This window comes from Drosophila biarmipes, chromosome 3L (genome assembly GCF_025231255.1).
Source record: "Drosophila biarmipes strain raj3 chromosome 3L, RU_DBia_V1.1, whole genome shotgun sequence".
Taxonomy (NCBI): Eukaryota; Metazoa; Arthropoda; class Insecta; order Diptera; family Drosophilidae; genus Drosophila; species Drosophila biarmipes.
Window position 1 is genome coordinate 17,943,844 of NC_066613.1, and position 26,553 is coordinate 17,970,396.

The following is a 26,553-nucleotide window of genomic DNA, read 5'->3' on the forward strand; positions in this document are numbered from 1 at the left end:
ACACCAAGTGAAACAGCTCAAGATTGTTATATTTTTTAGTATTATATGATTTTTTTTATTTTGTAGTTTTTAACGGAACATACATTCTAAAAACATTACATAAAGTTCTTCTGGTTTTCCAGGGTTTCGCACTCAAAACCCCCACATACTCTCCTCCTACTCATACCATCTCATCCTCCCTTCTACTCAGTTTATTTTATTATAATGAAATGTACAAATAAAATAAATATTCATTATGCATAGCTTTTTGTATGTATAGAGTGCCTTAAATATTAATGTTTTTCTTTATCATTATCTTTATGCGTGTATAATTTTTTCTGTTTCTGTTTTTGTTGTAGGTCTGCTTGAATTCTCTTGAATTTTCATTAACGGCTAGGCTTTAAGGAGTTTTTCCAGCTTTTAGTTTGTTTTTGGGGGTTTTTCTTTTTCCTTTTTTGTTGCGTTTTTTTTTTCTTGTTTAAATGTTTAGAAGTTAGGAGTTTTAAGCATAGTTTTCTGGTTTTGTATATCTAGGCGTATGTGTATAGTTATATATAGTACATATACAGATTACATATATAGAATATATAGTAATGTGTTTTTAGTGTTTAACATTAATCTTTAATTTACTTTTTTCGCTTGCTTCTTGCTTTTACGTGTATAAATTTGTTTTAAGTTGCTAATTTGCCACTGTTTTTGTTGTCATATTTCATATGGATATTCTATACAAAAATGTTTGCATCGTTTCTATGTATTTTTGCTGCATTTAGATGTGGGGTTTATCGTTACACTTAAGTTTTGCTTGGTTTTTGTTTTGCTTTTTCTATTATTTGGAATTTGCTTGCATTTTGTATCTCGCATTTCGCTTAAAAATTTCATTATACGTATATACAATCTGGTTCACACTTTTGGGGCTGCTGGCTGGAGCCACTACGAGCCCACCCGATGCTCAACTATAAAATATTAGTTCATAAGCAACCGATTTCGTTATCCCATATATTCGCTCCTAAGATTTGTTCCGGCTCCGTAGTTGCTAAAGTAAACTAACTGACTTTTGGTTTGCAGTACATCTATATCGATATCTAAGCACATTTAGACTGGTCTATGGGTCTATAGGTTGCTCTAAATTTATCGAAAAGTTTATCGCCCCAGCACATACACACATATACATACACATATCGATTTTAAGATTTAAATTCGTAAAGTTCTACAATATTTCTTGTGTAATTTTTGTCGGCTTTTGTTTTCTGTTCTCGCTACAACATCAAAAATGGACTGGACTTGGTATATATGTATAATATTTTGACTAATTTACGCCATTGAATATTTCTCTAAAAGTTCTCCCGTGTGTGTATATAGGTATATATAATATGGTGTTTTGTTACGCTTGCCCCAAATTGTTCAGTTTTTTTGTTGTCAGTTTTGTATATGAAAATAATAAAAACTTTCGCCCGTTCACTTTACACTCGTGGAAAATTCATTGGAATTATTTCGCATACAACTATTTATGTTTACAAAGTAAGAATTTGACTTAGAAATTGAACATTGAACTGAAGAGTTAATTAAGCAAGTAAAAACAAAATCAAATAATACAAAAAAATCGTTCGAAAAATAATTCCTAATCGCATTCGTCGTTTCGTCAGTTTTTTCTTCATTTCTTCCACTCATCTCGCCTCGTTTTGTTTTTTAAGCAAAAATTATTTTTTAAATAACATTTCTAATAATTAATAATTATCTGTTTGCAGTCTTTGGTTATTTAATTTTTCTTTCTTTCTATCTTTCTTTCCTCTTTTTTTTATATCCTTTTAAATCATATATTAAATATTTTCCGTACATATATATGGGGTAAATGTGGTCACGATCCACTCCTTTTGTGCCTTGGGGTTTTTGCTCGCGGAAAAAACCGGGCACAAGAAGATGGGGAAGGCGAACCGCCTTAGTAGTCGGGACTGGAGTCCAGGAGTCGCTTCTCCGGGGTGAGGTCACCCTTGCGCAGGATGCTCCTGGCGGCACTGCATCCGTGCTCCATGGCCTTGCCATTGCCCTGGTTGAGTCCGCCATCCGTGATGCCGCCGGAGAGGCTCACCCCGCCGCCCAGCCCGCTGCCATTCACGCCCAGCGGCACAATGGGCAGCATGCTGCTGGTGGAACCAATGCCTCCGGCTCCTCCGCCGCCTCCGCCCATGCCTTGTCCACTGCCAATGCCCTGACACCGGCAGCCGCGTCCCGCGAACCGCCCGTAGCACTTCTCGCACAGCTTCATGCAGCCCCGCATGGGCCAGTAGAACCACAGGCAGGGCAGGAAGATGGACAGGGCTCCCAGCCAGCCCCAGCGCTGGGTGCGCTTGTAGGGTCCGCAGGAGCAGGGATTGTCCACGCACGGCGTGCCATTGCCGTCGTCGCAGTCCAGGTCGTTATCCCGCGCACAGTGGTAGAACAGGGCCTTGGCGCAGCACAGGCAGGAGGCATAGTCGATGACCGACTCGGCGCTGCACAGGCACGTCTTGTTGCACACCCACGTCTGGGGCAGCGGCCGGGGGCTCTGGCACTGCTCGCACCGGCACCTCCCGCACCGTGGACACACAATGGGATTCTGCTGGCTGGGATCGCCGGTCATCACCAGTGGTCCGCCGCCATTGCCGCCCAGGCCACCCGGCTGGAGCAGCTCCTCCAGCGCATGCATGTGCTCCTTTTGCGTGCCCGCTGCCGCCGGCTGCTTGGTGATGATGGGCTGGCTCAGGCCCAGACCCAGTCTGGTGGGTGGTGGGCCGGCTGGCTGCTTCGAGGCGGGTGGTTTGTTAGCGGTGCTGTGTTGCAGGTGTTGCGAATGTAGTAAGCCATCGGTGTGGTCGCTGCCAACGGACGTCGCCTGCGTCGTCGTCGTCGCCAGTCGCGCATGTTGCTGGTGTTGCTGTTGCTGATGCAGGTGTTGCTGCTGCTGTTGCTGCTGCTGCTGCAACTGCTGCTGCTGATGTTGTTGCAGGTGCAGGTGCTGATTCCGCTGGGGCAGCAGCAACAGGTGGTGGGTGGTCGTCTGGCCATTATCCTGCTGGCCAGCCGGATGCTGCGACCGCGTCGCATGTTGCAGCGGCGTGTCCACATACTCGTTGGTTAGCCTTTCGGATTCGGGTCGCGGTTGCGCCAGCGTGACGGGGGAGGCGGGCGGCTGGCCCAGAGCGTTGCTCACCGGCTCAGCGCTTTGGAAATGACTAAGGAAGTTGTTGTTGTTGTTGTTGTTGTTGTTGACCAGCGGTATGGGTGCCGGCGGTCGTCGCCTCGTGAAGCTCGACGAGGATCCCGAGACCGAGCCCGATCCCGAGACACTGATCCCCGTGGCCGTCGTCGAGGAGGCCGTGCTGCTGTTCCGGCTCAGGCTGCTGGGGCGCTGGGGCAGAAAGGTCAGGTGGTGGATCTGATAGTCGTCGAAGTCCGGCGATGCGGGTATTATCGATATCGTATTGTTGTTGTTGTTGTTGCTCGCGGCGGTGCTAATACTAAGTTGCTGCTGTGAATTGTTGTTGTGGATTGCTGCCGTTGCAGGTGCTGCTAATGATGCGGATGATGCAGTGGCTACCACTGAATGATGATGATGATGATGGTCGACACCACTCAACGTCGGCTCCGGCGCCCTTGGTCGATGCACGCGCGGTAATAACTTCGGGGGCCGGGGTGGCGCCAAGGGATCGCCGCCATTTCTGCGATCCATGTAGTGTTGTAACCAGGACTCCTCCCCCAGCTGCACTCCTCCACTTCCGCTCCTCTGCCTCTGCTCGCTCCACCTCGAGATCGAGATCGCTCCCCCACCTCGAGATCCGGATCGGAGATCCTCAATGCCGCCGATCGTAGTTGCTGCGCCCGGACTCAGCTCGATTTGCCTTCATCCTTTTGCAGATTCAGCCAGCTCTTTCAGATTGCTTTCTGTAAGGATAGAGGAGAAGGATAGTAAATTAGTCTACTGATCAGGTTTTTAAATGTTATAAAATTTAAAAAAAAATCTAATATGAAATATGTATGGTATAATTGTGATATTTTATATTATAATATACAGAGATCTGCTGAATGTAAGAGTTATTTTTATAATATTTGATCTCCTGCTATAACATAATACCTAATGCAGTCTACAGCTAGAAACTTAAAAATAAAATTCCAATATGATTTCCTATTTAATCTTAAGTTGGAACCTTAAACACACAAATCTACTGAATACAAATTTATTTTCTATAATGTACAATCCCTTGCTTGTATTCTAAAACCTTTTTATTTATTTTCTATTTTTATACCATTTCTTTATTGTATTTATAAGACCCACCTAAGATAAACAACGCCTAAAAGTAATCCACGTTTATTTATCGACCCCCAGAAGAAAGTGCAAGAAGGCCACGCGATTCGATTTTGCAGTTTTCGCCACCATTAAAACGGCACGTAGATGGGTTCGCCATGCTTATGGATAAACGCAAAATAAATAAGAGCCCAGAAATAGTGGAAATGTGGAAATAGTCCGGCACGAGGGCGTGCCCCGGGGTCCAAAGTGCCAACCAGATGCTTTTGTTTGGATTAAATGGCCAACGTGAAGTGAACTTTTCTTCGTCGACGCTTTTAATGTTTGTAATTAATTCCGCAGCTAGGCAACCCAAGTGAGAGAAGGTCGCCCCTCATCTTTAATATATGTTTGTGCCAGATAAAGATGTTTTTTTTTACACTTTTTCGGCATGACTTGTATGTAAACATCATAGGGCACACAGGCTTTATGATTATTATTATTATTATTTCGGTTCATAATGCTCAGGGGTTCACTCGAACCGGCGGGACATGATGTTTCGGAGATTGAGTTTCGTGGTTTCTGGGGAACTGGGCTTGGCCCCACCACCAAATGTTTAAGATCAAATGGCTGGAGACCAGAAAGAGCGTATTTCGTAGTACTATATATTTTTTTTGCTTTTTTGGAACCGCCGCCGTTTGCGCCCTCGACACCGCTAACCCCCATTATCGCCGCCTTAATTGCTTTCACCCCGCCAATCTGATTGGGTCGTAATATTCGGAACCCAAAATTCCATCCAGCACTCGGTTCTCCTCTCGCTTTCCACTTATTTCCGCTCCGCATTACGTAGGGCCATAAAAATAAATGGAATAACTTTCATAATTGTTCGATTTGGCATATCAAACAGAAATTAACGATTCCAAATCGGAATCGGAATGAGAGTCCCGAACCATTCGCCTGTGTATACTCTGAATGTATGTGGATGTATATATAGATCGAGAGCGAAGAACGAAGCGGATGAATAAAGAAAATGATGCTAATTGAACTTTGACTGAGTACATTTTTTGGCGTTGATGGTGATCATGTTAATTATGGCACGATCGCTATCGCGATAGCGGCCCCGGCGAAATAAAGCATTTTTATGGCGAAACAACAGTATTTTTATGGCCTGTTCTTTGGGATTTATAGCGATGCAGCAGTTAATCCGGTCATCGGGGCGTATGAGTAATGCCATCGATGCCGCCGAGATCGAAACCCCCAGAAAGCCCAGACGTCGCGTTTAGATAAATATTTGTTTACACATAATTAGAGGCATGGCACGAGGTGCCCCCTGGCAAATAAGGAAATACAGAAAATTAATAAATGGCGTCGCCGTTCCATAAAAATTAATAAAAGAGACAGCTGAGAGCGAAAAAATGGGTACAAAATATGTAAAGCTTAAGTAAAAAAATGTATAATTAAAAAAAATAAAATAATCAAAAAAGAAGTCAAACAAATATTTTAAAATGTATTTTTAATTTTTTTTTCTTTGCTTAAGGGCAACTACTTAAAGTTAAAAAAATCTGTGATTTATTATAAAATAAAATAATCCAAAAACAATCCTGACATATATTTTAAATGTATGTATTTATACTTTGTTTTTCATTCTGAAAGGCAACTATTATTTTAACCCCTGCTGTCTATATACGCCTATATCTGACGATAAAAAGCCCAACGAATTATTATAATTATTGTGCCGCATAAAAATATTTTTTAGCGCCAACGAAAATTTCTACGCCACAAAAGAAATAAATACAGGGAACGCACATATGCACGGCTATAGGTATGCGAGTGGGCTAAGTGTGTGCTTTTCGGGGGGTATAAAAATTAACACAACGCCCACTTATTGACGTCATGTCCGGTACTCAAAAACAATTTTCGAGAATGATCACAATTGGGAAAAACAAAATAGAAAATCAACGAAAACACACGTCGTAGAGCAGATGGATGAGGGGTTTTTCGGGGTTTTCGGCGTTTTCGGCGTTTTCTTCGGGCAGTGGCAGTGGATCGCCACTGATTGCCAATAAGAGAATCAGAGGTCCCTCCTCTTTATATATTTGGCAATCGACTTTTTAAGGGGTAGGAGTGAGATGAAAACTGTAAGCGTCATTTCTCCCTCTTTGATATACGAAATTCTAGGTAGTAAACTATTTATACGCATTTTTAAGAATGAATTCTGGGGAGAAAGACTTTGATGTTATAGGATATAGTCCAATGAATGGCGTTGCAAATCGAAGTCGAGTTCTTAATTATCCATAAATTCCCTACAAGTTTGAGACGGTAAAATTCCGATTAAAAGGTGTAAATGCGGGCCATAAAAAACATATTCAAATTGCTCAATAAAAAATAAATAAACATAATTCAAAGTTTATTTTTTTCGGCTGCTTGACGCACAGCGCCCAAGTAATGCCAAGATTTCGATTTCATTCTTAAATTAATTGGGCACAGCAGATAGAATACAAAAACATTGAACGTAATTTCAACAACAATTCTGTTTGCTTTTTTGCGTTCACTCGCTTATTTTTAATTGCGCTAAAATTCTTTTTCCTCGGTTTGTTTTATTTTTATTTTTTCGTTTTTTTTTTACGTTTGGGCAAACTTTGACCTTGGATCGCAGCGGCGGCTGAATAAAAAATAAATTATTTCGCTGGCAGGGAGTGTGATTCAATGGCGCACGAAATGTGAAATGTGGCATTTGAAACGTTTTCATTAATAAGTGAAAATACGAGGGGGGACCGAAGGTCTTTGTCGCCCGGCTAATTCATTCAAACGATTCGAGGAGAAGAGATTCGCCTTTGTGGGTTTGCGTTTGTTTGTTTGCCTGGCTGTTTGCACAAACAAGTGTCACTGCCAGTTGCGATTTAAATAAAATCATTTAAGGCAGACAGACAGCCAAAGAGCCCAACAATAACAGCAACCACACAAAGCGAAGCGTTTCATATAAAAATAAACTCTGGCAAAAATCAAATGCAAACAGGTTTTATTTTATTTTTTCTTTACGCTGGGCCTGCCATTCTGGTTAATAAGCCGGCGAATAATGCCTCTGGGGATCGAGAAGTCCGATCTTTGCCTTATCAACGGCTACGTTTGCCATTTCAATGGTCAAATGAATTAATAAAAGTTATGGCCCAACAAGTAATGTTAACATGACCCAATTAAATTATTTACAAGGACAGACAAAATAAAGGATAGTTAATGGATGCTTTAACTTAGAGGGGCTTAAGAAAATAAATTTTTAAGGCAAAACCTATTTCTTCTTTATTTTGCCATGGTAAATTTTATTTTCATTTGATTTATAGTGAAAGAAAATCTTTTCAAAAATGTTATACATTTTATAGGGCCTCCTACATTGTATTCATTTATTTTAGTGCTGATCTAGTGTTTATTGACGCATTTTTGAAGCTGTCAGCAATGACGACACAAAAAATACGAGTTGCACTTCATTTTATCATGTCTGGAAGTCGTGCTTATAATTAAATGATGTGTAAAAAATGTTTCAACTTTTTCCAGTTTTAGTTAGTTTTTTAACCCCATTCAGATACTGTGTCAAGTTCTGGTTGAGGAAAAAAGTGCAGCAAACGTGGAAATATGCCTGTTAATTTCTTGAAATTTTATTTCAGAGTATCTTTTTAGTTCATAAGTACGCTGTGCGTTTTAAAAGTATGTTTTGTGAGCCTCTGCTGAAAGTATGTGCGGATACACACGCTCCGAGGGCAGACACACTTGAGTAGATAAATGAAATGCGAAGAGCGACAGATGAAAAACCTACACAGGAAACGCTAATGACTGCAGGCAGCTCGGAGGGAACCAAACGCGAATGAGAAAACTGAAACTGAAACGGGAATCGCTTGATGTTGCTGCTGTGCTGTTGCTGTTGCTGGTGTGCTGATGCTGCTGCTGCTGCTGCTGCTGCTGCTGCCACGACAACAACAGCAGCAGCCAGTCACAGAGCACAGATCATTAAACTATTTAAATGCCCAGCCGAACCATATGTTGCAGCCACAGCAGCGGCAGCAGCAGCAACATCGGCAGTCCCAGCAGCAACATCAGCTAATAGTTTTCAAAGCAAATGAGCAGCACATGTGGCAAAGGGCCCAGACTCCCGAGTGTGTGTGTGTGTGTGTTAATGATATATACACCAAAGTCCGTCCGAATGATAATTATCATAATGATGATTATGTTCATTCTTGTGTCTGGAATGGAATGGTTCAGCTCGGTTTTCCTCTACTTTTATAGAAATCATTGAAGCCAAGTCTGGTTGAGATCGGCGGAGTGGAGTGTGGAGTGTGTGGAGTGGGGGCTCCTCTCGAGGGGCGAAGAAGCCGAGAAGAGGCAAAAGATCAAATCACCAACAAATGAGCTGAGCCAAGAAGATGGCATCAAACTGGAGGCCCAGACAACCGTCGGCCGCTCAGAGATGTCACCGATGGGAACTGGTTCAGGAAATTGTAATACCCATGCCCATAATATCGTGTTACACACTTAGGGTCTGGGTTTATTTAGTTCTTGTTTACAAACAAGGGAAACTTCTCCAAAAAACCCGAGAGATTTTATTAAAAATATAAGAAACTTGACTATTCTAAAGGTAATAGAACAGATATTACCCAAGTGTAATAAAAAATCTTAATATTCTGTCTTGTAATACTTGTAATATGCATATAGTCACAAATCTATTCTAAAATACTTTTATTCAGAACCCCTTCGAACTAGTTCCCTTAACCCAAACAACTCTTCTCCCCCGTTTTTCCCCGGCTTATAGTGCTGGTCTGTTGTCTGGTCTGGTTTGATCTGGTCTAGAGGTCTAGAGAACGCGAAGAGGAAGAGCCAGAAGGAGAAGCCCATAAACTACAAGTGATCGACCTTAAGATTTTCTCGGGCTGATTGTCTCCGGCCCATCCGATCTTGGCTTCTCTAGGCTACAACAACAGCATCCCGCATATCGCCTCGCATCGGGTTGTGTGTGCGTAAAGTAGGTAGATTTCAGGTAGAATTCGAATTCTCCTCCGTGAGCTGTAATGACTGAAGTGAGTTGCAGTTAAGTGGCAGCCAAAAAGGAAGCTGCAACATGTGTTGCCCTGGCAACGCATCTCTTGCCACCACCACCTCGCATCCATGTGCGTAAGTGGTGTTCCATTGTGTGTTGCACCTTTTGTCTGGCCAGGCACAACGGCAACACTCAGCGCACGGCAGCAACGCCAACAGCCACAGCAGCACACTATTGCAACAGCAGTATCTGAGCGAGCAGCAGCAGCAGCAGCAGCAACATCAGTCCGGTTCAGTCGAGATTCGTACACCAGCTCTTGTCTGGGCCTTATAGAAACATCCAACAGATGTTTTCTATGTTTCATTGTGGAAAATATTTTCTCTTTTTCCCGTAGTGCTCGCTTGTTTTTCCTTATCCAGCCGTCTCGCTCTCTGCTTGATTGCTCTCCTTTCATTTGGGATTTCTATTTCTTTTGCTTTTTTCTAGTTTTTTATTTTTTTGCCCGTCCCATCCTCCTTTGTTGTAGTTCTCAATCGCCTGCACTCGCTTCATTCTTGAAAAGGTGCACTCGTAAATGGGGTATTATAACAGAAACAGAACTGAATGATCGGGGAGTCGGCGAGGGTCGGGAGTTAAGTTGCCTCATTGCCAAGGAATGATATGTGGGATGATTTATTTGCTTTGGGGCTGGGAAACGGAATCAGATTATGAAAACAAAAACATAAAACCCAAACCTAAATCATATGTTCTTGTTTCCAGTAGGACTGTTTACTTTACACTGGTTTATGTTTAGAAATTATGATCCATTTCGATGCAATCTCATCAGAAATAGGTAAGAGTAACATATTTTGGGAGTTCAGCTGGGGAAGATGCTATCTTATAAAGATTCTAGTGCCATAACACTAAGGTTTTCCCACGCAACAGAGCCTCATTTCCCCCGTCTGGCCTTCGACATGATAATACAGTACCTTCCTGCCGGCGATATCATGGCTCTACCTATACCTGTAACCAACCCACCCTTCTCCAGATCCCCGAGCAACGCCCACACCTCGTAGACGGGGCCCAACCCTCTCTGGAAACGGCAAAAAAGTAGGGAACGCTGAGTATAATGCTGAACACAATGAGAAGGCAGGGCAGGGCACACTAATAGAGCCATGAGCATAGAGCATACACATAATTTTCTATATCTAATTTGCGTGTTCTATTCAAAAATTCCGTTCACATCCTTACACGCGCAAACGCCCACACAGAAGCTGGCAGAGACGTTGGCTGCGCAGTCGACTGCACAGGCGACAGCTGGCAGAGTGTCTAAGTGGAAGTGAGTATCTGTGAGATACACACGCACACACACACACTCAGATAACGCTCATTGGCTTGGCCAAAAAAAAGGAAAGACAACGAAACTAAATAAATAAGAATTGCACAGAAAACTCATGACATGCTGGTGATGACGTCAATGGAAGACACACACAAAACACACAGAACACACAGCCCAACACACGCACACACAGCGCCATAGAACGCCAGGTTGTCTGTCTCTGTGTCTGCTATATAAATTTCCCTGCTATTTATAGAGTCCTTGCCCCGAAATAGCAACAACAATTGGGTCCCCAATAGGCCCGCAAAAACCACCCGATTTCCACCACCAGCCCCCAAACGAGGCAAAAGAGACCCGAAATTGGCGAAAGGCAATGTAAACAACCTGACCCGCCCTAATGTACAAGAACAACACAGATTCAGATTCACACGCACACTCACCGAAAAGGAGCACCCAGCCACCCACTCACCCACACACAGACAGACCCACAGGCGCGAAGGCAAAGCCAAAGTTGATCAAAGAATGGGGGCCAAAAGTGCGTGACTTTGGCAGGAAACTTTCCTCAATGGCAAGGGATGTCAAAGGAGAAACGTACTAAAGGTAGTGATAGCACACAAGAATAATGTTTGCAGTCTAAAATTAAATTTAAAACCGCAAATTCGACTAAAAACATTAACCAGTGGTTAAACCTATGGTTGTTAGGATGGTTCTGTTAACTTTTGTGGCCATATGTGGTATGAGATATAACACCTTTTTTAAATAATTAAATAATAGATTTAGTTAATATAATTCCAAACGATAAATCAAGTTTTTTAAAAAAAAATTCTTAACCTTAGGTTAACAATACTCCTAAAAGTCGAACTCCAACACTCGTACTTCAAGTAATATTCATACTTCAAGTATGTTTAAACACCCACATCAAACGTGGACTGCTAAAATATATTTTAATTCAAAATATCAAACGGACTCTCAACCAATTAAGAGCCAAGAACAACTTTTCGTGTCACGAACACACCCCCAAAACACCAGACACACACCAGCAGCAAAAAGACAACCCAGCCAACAACCGCCCACAAAAGCCACACAGATACACGCACTTGACTCGTCTGCCTCGCTCCTAATTTTCCTCATTTTCCTCGAAGCGTGGCAACCGAAATCTATTTTTAGCTCACCGATTTTCCAACAAACAACAACAAAAAACCGTAAAGATGTAAAAAAAAGAAGCGGAAAGCCACGGCCTCATAGTGCATATCCATGCCCAGAGCTCCACTGCCCCACCTGTAACGCTCAGATAAGACTGACGAGGAAAACTGATGCTTAAAGTGTTTTTTGGGGGCGGCGATGGGTGATTGGGGGATGGGTTTTCGGGTGGACAAGCACGCCCACTGGAGGTCTCCAGCGAAGTCTGCGTGGGCCCGACCTGAGGTCACCTACGCTCACTCGCAGATATAATAAATACACATAAAGTCCTGGCCCACGCTCGGTTAGCTATTTTTGACCTCACACGGGAAAAAGTTGGGTACTTATTATATTAATTTGAATAGCTAAAGTCATCCCTGTTTAAATAGTCTATTGATAGGTCTTACAAAATATTCAAAAAGCTTGAATAGATTTAGCTTTTTATAAAAAAATCATTCCCTTATCAAATCCATAGGTCAAAGATTAAAAATGGTTCAATTTCATGACAAAGTATTACATTTTGACATAACATTGTAATACTAGAAAATGATTTATTGCAGGTTTTTACAACATAAAATCCCACGTTTTTTTTCTGAGGTATCATACAAAAGTATCTCAATCCTGGAAATATGGTTCCTTTTCTTCCGTTCAGGTCTTTTTTCCCCAGTGCACACGTGCAGACTTTGCATATGAAGTGGGGATAAGGAGCGAGAGAAGAGCCAGCATTTCGCATTTGTTTGGACGTGTCCAAGTTGTCACCTGCTGGTGGCAAAGGTCACGCCCAGGCAATTGCATTACGAGTCCAATTCAAAGGGCTGTCATAAGCAGTTGCCACCTCACCGCGCCCCGGCCATGCCATCTTTTGCTCACTTTAGCCGGGCTGACTGCATCATCATCATCGTCGTTATAGTATCACCATCAGCATCTTTGGCTTTATCATAGGTTGTCGTCGTCAGCCATTCATTGACGACAATCCTATGGGGCAACGATTTGTTTTTTCTAGCTGCGCACATATAGTCAGTACATATTCGACGGATACATATACGTGTGTATATAGAGCGCTGGCTGTGTGTTTAGACCGTTTCTAAAGACGCTCGATAATGAGCGTTTTGTATGCGTTACTCGACCACCGACCGCCTCGCCTCTTGGGTGGTCACCTACCGCCCAATCCGTCCCCCATCCCCCCATGAAATCCATCTAAAACTGAAACCGCACCAAGAACAACAAGCGTGGGCTGATCTGGGGAGTCCCCTTCGAACAAAAAGAGGGGGTGCAGTTATTGTCTTAGTTCTGCTAATGGCCAAGATTTGGCAGGAAAGCCGCAAAACGTAGTTAGAGCCATGGAAAAGAGCTTTAACATGCGTTCATGGGGGGAGTACAAGGCCAAATTCGTGTTGGACATAGGAATGGGAGCGATTTTATGAACCGGTAATTAAGCTCCAGGGGAAGTATCATCAAATATTATGTTCCAATAAATGGGAATTCTAATTTAGGGACATTACCGAAGGACATTAAATCGAAGGAGGCGGGAAAGGGACTGCTTCGGGTATTGGAAAAAACGAAAATAAGCATATTTAACTATAAGAAATCTACAAAGACCCATAAATATCGCCTAAATTCACTCTGAAAGCTTAATTGAATTTACTTCGCAGACCCATTAATTAATGATTAACCCAAAAAACGCTTAAGAACCTAAAGGCCCCTTGGAATTTACTTCGTAGTCTTCATAAATCCACTAGTCGTCAGCTCTTTCAATTGCAGTTGTCTGTTTGGCCCCACAACAAACATGCTTGTTGTTGTGGCATTTATTTTTAAAAATTATAATTTTCAAAAATAAAAAGGCCGGTGCGACGACAAAAATAATGAAAATCACATGTTTGCTTGCGGCATAAAAATGCTTGTTGTTGCCCTCGCAGTTGGGTTGAGTTCAGTTCGTCGGTTCTTGTTGGGCTGTCATTTGGCGTTTTGCTTTGCTGGCAGCACAGCACACGTATCTTATAGATGCTTTACTATATGCGGGCCATGCCCATCTATATGGCATCTATCTGAGATCGCAACCCATTGAAGCGTGCGCCTGCCCATCCCATCCCCCTTACCTTATTATTTTCCCCCGCGATCAGTAGGTGTTACAAGGGGTTCAAAATTCTGCCTTTTGATATATCTTCTCTGGTATCCCATATAGATTATTATGAGCACTTTGTTGGTTGTTGTTATGTTGTTAGCTTGAGCCGTTGTTTCAACTGTGTCGTCGGTTGTTGTCGTCAGTATGGCAGCATCTAGTACCTGGATGTAGGTATAGATATAGATACAGCCCATGCAGATCTGCCTGCCTTACATTTTGGTAACCGTTTCGTGATTATCTATTTTTAGTGCTGCGAATGCAATTAATTTGCTGTCATTTCGGCCTCTGCGCTGTTGTTTGTGTAATTTTATTTTTGCCGACTATTCTTGATACATCCCAAATAAGACAGAGGAAGATATATGCAGGGGATGGGTGTATATATAGACGAGTCGCTATAAATCAGGTGAAAGGGGTGGGAGACCACAGGCGGGGGAGCCTTAGATTGATTAAAGGCGAGTCCGCCATACAAAGTTACAGGTGATCTACAAAGTTCCCTGCTCGACCACAGAAATACAGGGGTGTATCTGGTATAGATGTGTGCCTGTATGCCCCTCGGAAACCTTCACGACTTCCCCATCTATCTGGCTGTCTGTTCGGCGTCTGCGTCATCAACGTCATTGTGGATCTGCTGGTGCTTGGCCGTGTGTCTAGCTGTTTATTTAGCTTATAAAAATTAAGCATTTAATTTATTTATTCAGATATGTGTGTGTGTGCACATGTTTTTGGCAGAAACGAAATGAAACCAACGCGAGAATTTCCCTCCATTATGAATGAAATTTGTATTTGTGTATTTTTGGCTATGACATAAATTCAGAGCACCAAACCCGAACCGAAAACACAACTCAGCGGGCCACCTAATTCAATTGAAAAGTGGTAGAACCCCTCCCAAAAAAAAAAAAAAAAAACAAAAACAAAAAAAACCAGACGAGACGAGACCATCGATCAAAAAAAAAATGTTAACTTATCGGCTGAAAAGTTTTTACGCCTCTTTTATTTATTCTGCCTCTCGTTTCCGTTAGCCCCAAAAATTAACAGCCAGCAAAAAGTAAATAAACTTAAATATTTTTCGTTGGTTTATCAGTCCTCGCCACTTCTTCTGATTTTTTAAGCGTGTGTCAGCGTGAAAAAGAAAGCAAAAGCAAAGCCGGAGCCCCAAAAAACGAGCCTAATACCTGGGGGTCTTGGTCTTATCGAGCCACACCAAAAAGGGGAAAATAAAAAAGTATCGATGACGAAACTGCCTCACCTCACGCTCTTTGTGCCGCGCGTAGATTAAACCCAACGAAAAAGTGTTTAAAAATAGAGTAGAAAAACACGCTCAAGTGTCCAAAGGTTTGCCACACACATCTCGCAGCAAAACAAAAAGTGTCCGAGCCACAAAACTGGGCGACTGATTAGAAGGGTTTAGCTAAGTCAGTGGTCAGTCGTCACTCGTCAGTCGTCGGTCGACTGATTTGTGAATGGAATTCTGTGTGGAACGGCTGCGGGTACGGGTTGTGATCGATCGATCGATCGATCGCCAGATCGCATCGGGGATCGACTGGGCCCTATCGGTCGATCGCTGGGCAACAATGAAACAACTTTATAAATTCACATTCTAGAATTTCTCCGCAGATGCAGGCCGAAACGGAGAGCAATTTATTTTCAATAAAAAGCGATACTCTCCCGTGTGTGCGGGGGGACTGGGTCTGGGATTGGAATTGGAATCGGAATTGGGATTATCTGTCTGGTCCGATCAGTAAATACCGATGGGAGACGAGGCCAGGCAAACAAACAACTTGAAATGTCAGTTAAACATTTTGTTCGGCAGCCGCGAAAAAAAACACAATAAAAACAGGGAAATTTATTTGATTTTACTTTGACAGTTAATGCATTTATATATATTTATTTTTAGCACTTTCAGGCGAGATCAAAGCGATTCTATCTATAGAACGTTTTGTATTCTTCAATGAAATTCTAGAGGGCAGGAAAAAGGCGTAGGAATTATAGCGAAGAAAAGAAAAATAAAATGAGCTTCTTGGAAAGCAGTACTTGGTTTCAACTCTTCATGAAAACTAAAATTCTATTTTCATCGCTGTTAACTTGAGTATTTAAAATAATAGCATTTTAACTAACTAACTTAACAATGTTTAACATAGTTTAATCATCTCTGTTGTCCTGTTTTCCGGCAGTCTTTAGACATTTTCCTAATAAAAATAAAAAAACCTTGTTTACCTAGTCATAAAATTTATAATGGGCCCATGTTTGTGCCACTCTCCCCAATCGCTGATAGCTTTTAGTGTTTATTTTCCTGCAATGTTTTGGCTCGGAAAAACCTGATTTCCTCCTGACCGCTGATCACTACTAATGTTCGTTTTCGAAATAAAAATAAAAACATGTCACGATGCAGTCGTAAATTAATCAGATATTCGCATGGAATAAACATATACACCAATTATTTCTATCAAGAATTGTGCATTTCCTGGCAATCCATCTGGCCGAAGGTTAGACGCCAAAACGTGATTAACTGCAATTGCACCATTTGTGCGGCTATGTATCTATGTATCTGAGAGATCCGAGCGATGTATGCCCAGATATCTTGGCAGCTGTGGGGGCGAACTTACATTGATTTTCAAAAGCAATCCGTGGTACGAATTCCGTAATTAATCACCATAAATGTTGTGTAATCCTTTCAATTTCGAGGAGTATCCAAAATGATTTCGTTTACTTTTTTTCGGGTATAATCCAAAGGCGATTTTTGGAGGGGGGTTCTTCAGATTCTTACTCGCGATCGCGACTGCTGGTTTTATTTAGCATTGATTAAAGATGATTTTTCGCTTTGCTTTCTTTCGCATTTCATTCACAAAAGTAAATTTAATTAACACAAAAACGACGCCGGCGACGATGTTTGATTTTGTTATTATTTTTGCCAACCTCGTATTATTATATGCGCTGGGTTTTTGGCGTGCCAAAAAAATAATAATAATCAACTTGGCGACCGGCGGTGTGGTTGTTGTTGTTGCTGCTGCTGTTGCTGTCGTTGTTGTTGCTGCTGCCGCCGCTTTTGTTGTTGGAGCAGCGACGCTGGCGTCGCACAATCACACACAGATACACCAACACACTGAGAGCGGGGGCCACGTCGTCGTGTGTGCGAGAGGCGAATGTATCTGTGTATCTCGTCGCTGCGTGTGTCTGCGTCGTTGTCTTGAGTAAAAAAATATTTTTATGCAATTTTATATATGTACATATATATATAAAAATATAAAAATATTTGTGTGAGCGCGAGAGACTGTTGTTGTTTGATTTTGTATTTGCCGTACTTCTTTTCGTTTTTTGTTATTTGACTTTTTCCCAACACGTTTTGTATTTGATTGGCTTGAGTTGGACTTTTTTTATGTTTTAAATAGACGTTGTTGATTTTCTTCGAGCAATTTGCATTTTTAGGCACATGATTTCCATTGGAAGCGATTGGTTTTGGTAAACTATTTCTATTTCTATTTGAATTTCCCAAAAATAAACACTCACTTTTCACCACACACAATAATTTCAAGTGATTGGTTGTTTTATATATATATCAAAATATATATGGGTTGTTGTTTGGCGCGTCTTGGTAGTGAATTGTTTTGTTTAGCAGGCTATTGTTGCTTGTTTTGCTTAATGGTTGTGGTTGCTTCGAAAAAAAATGTTGTAGTTTTATACAAAAAGTGGCTTGATTTTTGAGGAAATCGGAAAGACAGCGAACGCGGCAATCGCGGCAACCGCTCGTCACGAGGTTTTGAAGCGAAATGAGCCGCAGTCGTTTTAATTTTTGTTAACAGCGCCCGCTGCCAACTCGCGGCGAAGAGAGGGCGAATTTATCTTTTGAGCACCGCTGTTAAGCCCCTGTTAAAGTCTCTGCTAAGAAGCGACAAACTCATTTTGAATTTCTTTTAAATTTTGTAATTGTAGAGAGAATTTATAGTTTAAACAAAAATAAATTGTTATCAACCTATTCAGTTATGGATTGTGTGATATTTTCTACACCGATCGGCAATGATTTAACATAACATTTAATTCTTTAGAAAGATTTTGTATGATAACCTTTTTATTTTTATTCATTAAATATTTAGAATGTGTAGTTTACTCTTTATTGATTTCTTTACCACCAGAAATAATGGAAAAATAACACGATTACTTTGTTAATCTCAACAGAGAATTACGAATAAGCCCAGGCGAATGTATCTCTCCCTCTCTCGCGGCGAATTCAGCTGTTGCGACTTTTCGTACTAAAAACCAACCGGACGTTGCCGCCCCTGGCCCCCCAAGCCCCCTCTCGACCGCCCTGGCCCACTGCCTCGCCCCCCTCGCCCATTTGTGTCTGTGTGCCTGGCTGTGTTTGTGTAAAAAACGGAAATTGAAAATATGCCAACTTGTAGGCGCGCTCGTTCGTTTCCAAGGGGGGGTTTTTTTGAGAGGGGCAGCGGGTCGAGGCGAATTCATGCCAGTTTCTTTTTCATTCATTTAAATTTAAATGCAAACAGCGAACGGCTCGCAGCGCAAACAAACAACAGAGCAAAGGCAAAGGCAGCAAATACAGCAAAGCCAAGCGACGGCTGTGCCCCCCGCAATGAGCGGGCCCCTCGGCGACCCCACCTCCGCAGCCTCTTCCTCCTGCCCGCCATTAACCCTTCTATTTATTTTTACGTCTAGAATTAAAATAATTTTAAATGAAAATCTCAAGAGCACCATATTGGTTTAAATGCCTAGACTTAGCAAAATATTTTCTACAAATTGTTCAAGCCAACATATGGTTTTAATGCTTTTGGAAAATCTAGAACATTGTTTTAAAATAAGTAAATATTAAACTTAAATTAGGAGGCCTTCAAACTGCTTTAAAAATTGGTTTTTTGCTGGATATAAATTTTTTACGAGTAGGTAAAAAACCCAACCCAATGTTGGTTAATGCATATTTTTTATTTGGAAACTATTTAAAAAAGGGTATACAAAAAATCAAAGAAGCTGTAAAGATTCTAAATCCAAAGCAGAGTTTTTTATTTATATAAAAATCTTTCTTGAACCAACAAACTTAGTGTTCAATGGGTTAAGCCGCTAGATTGCCTACGCGGCGAATCCCCGATCCGAACAAGTTTTCCACGAATGGGTGTGCTGTCGTCGTCGCTTTTCCGGCCGTTGCGTGCATAAACTTGGTAATTTTCCCCGTCGCCAATTTGCCAATCACCTCTCGGCTCTGCTCATTTTCCATACTATCTGCGTTTTTCCCTCAATGAAATTTTCCTCTTGCATGATTTCTCCAAATCTATAGCAGCCAGAGCCACAACAATAATGCAGACACCATTAAAAAATAGAATATGTGTATTTATAAAAAGGAAAATTTTAAATACTCATTTAATTTGTTATGTCTATAATTTTGCATATAAAACAAATTTGTTCACTTTGTTATAAAAACGTACAAATTTATTTGTTAAATTAAAAATTCTTTTAAGATGTTTTAGGCCTAGGTAAAAGATAATAGCCATTTCTCAGATGGATAAAAATATATATAAAAAGATACGCTGACTGCGCTGCCGACTGCGTCGCGTTGGCTGACAATATGAATGAAAATTACGCACACACAGGGCGAGCGACAGAGAGATAGAGAGGCGAGAAAGTTGGGGGAAAACGGAAAACTCAAGATGTTTTTCCATGTGTGTGTCTGGGTTTCCAGCCACTGAGACACATGAGTGTCTGTGTACGTTGCATGAGGTAAGCATAAGATGTTGAGTCCACGTGTGCCCATGTGTGCGTGGAAATACTTCGCTCAGGTGAGCCCAGGGTTCCAAATCATTCACACAAAGAGGTCCCGGCACTGGCCGAAATTTATTCATTTAAGAATAAAAAAAAACTATAAAATGTTACCATAAGTGCCAGGGACAATAAATAATAACTATTTATAAGTATTTTTGAACTTCAATGTCTTAATAAATTTATTCATAAAAACGTTTCTAATGATGATAAAACACTCAAAAGCGTGCTATGAAAAATGTTTGAGAAAATGTACTTTATAGATGATTTTCTGTTTAAGTAAGCTGGGCTTAAAAATACCTTTTATTGGTTTATCGTGAGTACAAGGTTTGGATTCCTAATAAACGTTCCTATTCATTTCTTTAATGACTGGATTGTTATAATATATTTTTTATAGATTGTTTTATTTACAACCACATTTTTAAGATTTTAAAATATAGAAGAATGTTTTTTAAGCTTTAAAAATGCCATAGAATGTGAAGACAACATACAAATTGTCCTAATCTAATCTAGTAATCTTCAAATACGCTTTTTTAAATATTTTTCTGGATTTTTTACCAACTCAGATCTCTGGAGTATGAATGATGTTGAAAGAGCAAACACAACAACAAGGCGACTGGTTGGGCTGTCGTTGTTTTTGTTGTTTTTACCAGCAGTTGTTGATGTTGCTCTCGAGCAGAGTTGCCGCGGCCAAGCCATAAAAAAGATACACGATGGAGCGGCGCGTGCGGCTTCGAGCTCGACAACTCTGGCTCGAAATCTCCAACTCAAAACCAGTAGCACTTTTCTGAGAGAAAAATGTGAAAAATAAAATAAAACCGTATGGGTGTTGTCTAATAGGCCAAACCTCGAAGAGTAAACAGAGATGTTCCGCTTCTGGGGATCGGAATCCGGGGATAAGCCTGAACTTTCCCGAAAACAAATGGGGAAGTGGATGGGTTTTTTCTTATTTTTTCTTAGTTACTATGGGGCGTAGTATCTGTAGAATACAAAATAAATAAATGGCATATTCCAAATGGGCACAGATACAAGCAAATGCAAATTTCTCGCTCACATAAAAATATCTCAATTTCAACTCTTTCGAGAGAACGTTTCGCCGCACGGCGAATTCGCGCTGTCTGCCTCTCACAGATACACTTGCACCTACGGATACAGATACACTCGCCTGGCGTTCGGCTTCGCTTCGTTTCGTTTCGCTTCGTCTTTTTTATGAATGAAATGAACGGGCCCCGATTATAATGAATGGAATTGGAGGTCTGCCCGACGCTCTGCCGGCCTCGTGGGCAAACACAAAATTGCCTTTGCCGCTGCCTCTCTGACTTTGCAAATTAAATATATTGTTCATCTTTTTCGTTTCGTTTTCTTTTTTTGGCTTGCACGTATATTTTCATTGAAAATTGGTAAGTGTGCAATTTTTTTAGTTCAATGCTTAAGTCAGGTACATATTCACTGGATGTCTTCGACGCAGACGACTCGTCGCCATAAATCAGCGTTACAATACGTAAAAAATACACCGTATATGGCAATTTTTCGACCACATTTTTCAGACTGACTGGCATCAGAGGCGTAGGTGTTTTCCGATTTCTTGGGGCTAAGCCCCCCCCCCCCCCCCCGAAAACTTACTAAAACATTCAATAATATATTTTTTATATTTTTTTTAATTTTTACATTTTTTATATAGATCCAAAAATAATATGAAGTCTATTTTAATGGTGACCAATTTCTAGAATGCTATCACTTGTATTCTATTTGTATGAAATATTAAAAGCTTTTCCAAGCTAAGATGTTCAATTAAAAATTAAGTTAAAAATCAACAAAATCAGACTCATATCCGTGCTTTTCTAAATCGCCTTCTCTAATATAAAACCCATATTACCCCACTGGTCGGCATAATGAAGACTTGACAAAATTCCTGACTTCCCGTGTGGGCGTTCCACTTTTGGCCAGATCTAGTCACAAAAACTAAGCAAAAATCGAATGGAGATGGGAAAAAAAGAAACATTTACATAACACGCCTCATTTAAAGCAAGTTGCTCAGGTTTTCCCCCAGTAGTAGTCCCCCAAACATGGCCCGATGAATTGGGCCAGGCCGTATGTAAATCGAATTTACCCCATCTAGAGAAACAGACTTTCTACGCACTGAGCAAATTTCCTCCAGAACAACAGCATTTCGAGTATCTGTATCTCACAGATAAGAATAATGGTTTATCAGTCGCCTGAGTCACGGGGCTAACTCGTGACTTGACCAAATGCAAAACAACAAACAGTTTTGGCATTGTCTTTGCTGCCTGCCAATATTGATAATACCAGCGGTAAATATTTATTATTGTGGGAAATGTATTTCCTCGAAAAGATTGCTGTAGAATATTAATAACAACGAGGTCTTAAGAATTGGTGATGACAGCAAGATTACTTGGAGTATTTATTATACGAATTTTTGATACAACAATATCTTTTAGTTGCAATTGGAAAATGGTCTTGAAAAATAAACCAAATTATTGGTAAAGAAAAAAATTTGATTTAATTTTTGAATTGCTCAATTTAATAGTTTCAAAGAAAAAGTATAATTTAATTCGTAAGCGTTGTTTCCACAATCATATATGAAATCAATTATTATATGTACATTTTAAGTCCTAGCCCACAAAGTTTGACGGAAACGGAAGCAATAAAATAAGGTCATGATTTCGTAGAAAAATTTGTATGATGAATTCCTAGAATTTCCAGAGTCAGAATATAAAATTTCCCATGTTTCACATAAAATATATTGCTCAAATTCTTTGATAACATTTATTGCTCAAATTCTTTGTTCTAATTCGTCCAACTCAGTGATTAACAAAAATTTACCAACCATTAACTAAGCCACAGATTAAACACACAAAATATAAACCAAAATGTTATCAGCAACATTTCGGCATAAAATTTCTGACCTTATGCTATACATTTGCTGAGGAAGCAACATAAATGCATGTTCAAATTTCGTCCAAATTCGGAATAAGTAGACTCGAAACCAAAACCCAAAGTGGAAGTTGCGGCTTTCCCTGCCGTCGGAGCTTTGCATATCATGGGCCGTCGGAACCCCCACATGAAAAACTATTTAAAAGTGGTGTTTATTTTTTTTCTGTCTTCTCCCTATCAATATTTTAACTAAACAAATTTGTGACAAACGCAAAATGACGACGGCAACGCCAACTCGCTTCCGTTGCCTTCGATAGAGAGAGAAAAAGGTGTATAAATGCACTTAAATAACATTTACTAAGAGATTTTTTTCTTTACAATAAAATAATGAAAAATTTTTTGATAAAAAAGTCGGTCACCAATTTATTAAAAATATTTACGTTTATAATTTAATTTTTAAATGTATACCAAAAACAAAATGCTTTCAAAAGTTGTTTAAAAGAATTGTATCCAGTATTCAAAAAAATTGGTTTAGATCTACTTCAGATTTTCACCATATTTCAATGTGCTTCATATAATATTGTTCTTTAACGATAATAAAAATTAAGCGATAACCATAAATTCAAGTTCAAAAAATTGTATTGATGTGTTTCTGAGTTTCTACCACATTTAAAAATGATTCACAGACTTAAGATCCGTTTTAGATATTAAACTTTTTTTTAATAACTTTAAGTACAAAAATATTTTTATATTTTCTTTTATTTATTTTGGAGACAGATTTTTTTTATAAACCATATTTTTTGGTAGCTATTATTTGGGAACTTTTGAAAGGAATGTGGGCTGTCTATTTAAGCAAATTTTATTACTTTTATCAGTGTAAAAGTCGAGAGAAAGAGAGAGGCCGAGTGGAGATCTGAGAAAAGCCCACTGCTGAAACTGGAACGCATAGCTCATATTTTGATTTTGAGTAGTTGTGGCCACAAAGGCGGGGGAGTTGCCCCTGCCCACATGGCCTGGCCTATTCATAATTATATTGGAGGAGCCCCAGCCCCCGGAACCGCCTTAAATGGAGCTCCATGTGTCTGTGCGTATGCAGCGTGAGCCAAAAACTGGACACTCCGGCGAAAGCCATTTATGGCAAAAAAAAATACAAAAATTAATACAAATAAGCTACAAAAAAGACATTGGCACACCCGAGCCCAAAAATGCCAGAAACGTGGGGCCCAGAGGATCGAATCAATGGCCAACGTCGGTGGAATGCCAATGCAAAGCAGAAGGTAAGGGTCTGGAGATTTGGGAGGCTGGAGCAGTCACCAATGCAGACCAGTAGCCACATCCGCTGTCAGGTCTTTTGGGAAATTAACGCAGTTATTCACGCAATTATGCTACGCGACCGACCCTAAGAAAAGGTCTCCGAAATGCCCAGCCCAACCCAGAGCAAAAAAAAGGAATATACAGAAAAAAACCCAGGAGAACTCACTCGCAGGGAATTGGAATTCCTGCGACGATCAGCATGAAATGTGCGCATTAGTCTTGGTCAACGCCAGTCCCAAACAGAGCTAATTGAACGGTACAGATGCAGATACAGCGAAAACCTTAACCCACTGGGGGACCTTAGGGGAATTTTAAGATATTTTTGCTTGGGTAATACTATATAGAAATTCTCTTTTTGTAGAATTTAGAGCAAAAGCAGCGCAATAAATAAAAATTTAAAATACTGGTGGCTTGAAATAGGTTATCAACATACATTTTTTATTATAAATGTCCTAAGTCTTTAAAAACAATCTTTAACTTTTCAGTTAAAAGACGTAAAAAACATCTTCCTTGAGCTATAAACATAATAAAAATGGTAATTTTATTAACATATAATATTTAGTCACCTATTAAAAATATTTTAAAGAATTGTATGGTATTCTAAAACAGAATACTTATATTCCAAACTCATCGTATAGTAGTTATTCAAATTATAACATAATATGGTTATTTTTCTTTAAAGTTTTTTCATGAATTTATATAAGATGTTTTTTGACTAACATTTCCAACTTAAAGTAGGTTTAAGCTTAAAGAAATTTAGAGTTTAAAACATAAGTAAAGTTTACCATAAAAACAAAAAAAAAACACTTCTATAAATTTGTTAAAAATTAGCCAATTAAAAAATTTTATTTATAAGAAAGTACTGAAAAATTTCAAGTAAAATAGGTGAATCCTTTTCAAATGTTGTTCAAAGTGGGTTAAGTTCCTGGAATTCTTTTTGAACCCCAGCCTGAGTGTGAGCTGGCATAAGAGGCAAAAGTGTGTCTCGCCTTTCAGCCTTCAGTCTGATCTTGATTTCGCGTCATTATGATTCGCGTACAGATTATACAAATTTCGAAAAAGATATATATTCGGAGGGTCTGGTTGGGCCTCATGTTTATGAGACATCTGCAGACAAACGCAGCGGGTAGCCGGCGAACACACGATCTCCATCCTCATCAGCCAAACCAATTTCATTTTGAGATTCGTTCAGCTGTCGGTATTTGTGGGCTACTGTTTCGAATTTTTCAAAGTCGCCAAATAATTTTAATGATGTGGCACGGCGAACAAAGTACTAAATTAACTTAAGAGCCTTCTTCAGTCCACTTCACCCCATTCATCCTCTTAGATTCCTCTTTTTCCTTTTATTTGGGCAGTGAAAATGATTTATGGCATTCCAGAAAGCCTAAGCTCGAAAAAGCTAAAGCTTTAGATTTGCATTTAAAGTGAGAAAAAGGTTTAAAAAATAGATTTAAATTTTCAGTAGGAGATAAAAAATGTTTAAAAATGTAAGCATTTGTTTTTGGATATCTTAACTATTTTTAAATATCTGCAACAGATGCACAACTACTTAATTTATTATATTATATTATACATCTTTATTAGAATGAAATAATTCCAAATAAGTATAATATTTTTAGGATATTTGCATTTTTTATAGGACAGATTTTAAATCCTCACAAGCATTATCAATTTATAAAGATTAATAATATGTTTCGAAATACTATTTTTAGAAATCTACAGTACCACAGCGTTTCAAGAAGGATTATGAAGGGGATACAAAATATGTAAGATACTAAAAAATATTTTTATCACCTTTTTATTTGGTAACAGTAGAAAGCTTTAGTCTCTTTAGCTTCAGTTCTTTTTATAACTAACAACTATTTTTCTTTTAATATAAATTTTTTTTTAATTTTTCCTGAAATTTATTATCTTTTCAATTAACTTTTATTGGGTAATCTTTTAACCCGAATTATATTATAAGCCTGAGAAAAATTTGTGAAAACATTAATAAATTAATCTGTAATTATTTACTTTTAAAGTAAGATACTAACAATGATTGCACTTATACGATTTTTATTGTTATACAACTTTTGTCAAAGTAATGATTTAAATATTTTAATGTAGTTGCTCAATGTATGCAAGATAATCTAAATAGAAATTCCTTTGGTGCTCTATTTAAAAAATATATATTTATTTTAATCGTTATCGCTCGCACGATCCTTCAGTTATAAAATCAATGCAGATGTAGTTGCATTGTTTTAATAGCTTTTTTCTTGATGACCATTGGCCACTTAACCTTTATGTGACTTTTAGCACTTGAAAGAAAAACGAAAAAGTCAAGATCGAAAGTTCGAATTGACAATTCGAATGACTGGGGACATTTGAGAGCTCTTCGCCAGAGTTCTATGCACCGAGGAGGTATGCTGATAAAGATGGACATGCAACAAGGAGGCACTCACCAGCGGAGGGAAGTTCGTTGATGGATGAGTTCTGGTTAACAGTTTTTCTCGGCCCGCTCGATTTGATTGCAGATAATGCAGATAATTTGATTAGAGTTTGTTTGTTTCGGAGCCGTTCTCTTCGCTTCGTATTGGCTTGCCTTGGGTTTTTGGGGTTGATTAAGTTGTTTTGTTTTCGGGTGGCAACTGTACTCGATGAGCTGCCCGGTTAATTGATTAATGGCACGATTAAGGCCGAATAAAATGTTGCAGGCTTAAGTTTTG

General features: G+C 39.7%; 1 protein-coding gene across 2 annotated transcripts; it reads right to left on the reverse strand.

Annotated features, from left to right (window-relative positions):
* Positions 1 to 22: 22 nt before the first annotated feature.
* On the reverse strand, positions 23 to 26,553 carry LOC108035144 (protein sprouty). Of its 2 annotated transcripts, none has more exons than XM_050885955.1 (2): positions 26,290 to 26,553; positions 23 to 3,897 (listed from the first exon to the last, which is right to left on the reverse strand). In XM_050885955.1, exon 2 carries the CDS (start codon positions 3,683 to 3,685, stop codon positions 1,916 to 1,918), a length of 1,770 nt encoding a protein of 589 aa, XP_050741912.1. In that variant the 5' UTR covers positions 3,686 to 3,897; positions 26,290 to 26,553; the 3' UTR covers positions 23 to 1,915. The 2 variants fall into 2 exon arrangements, with proteins under 2 accessions (XP_050741912.1, XP_016966076.1); XM_017110587.3 differs by lacking the exon at positions 26,290 to 26,553 and adding an exon at positions 16,483 to 17,653.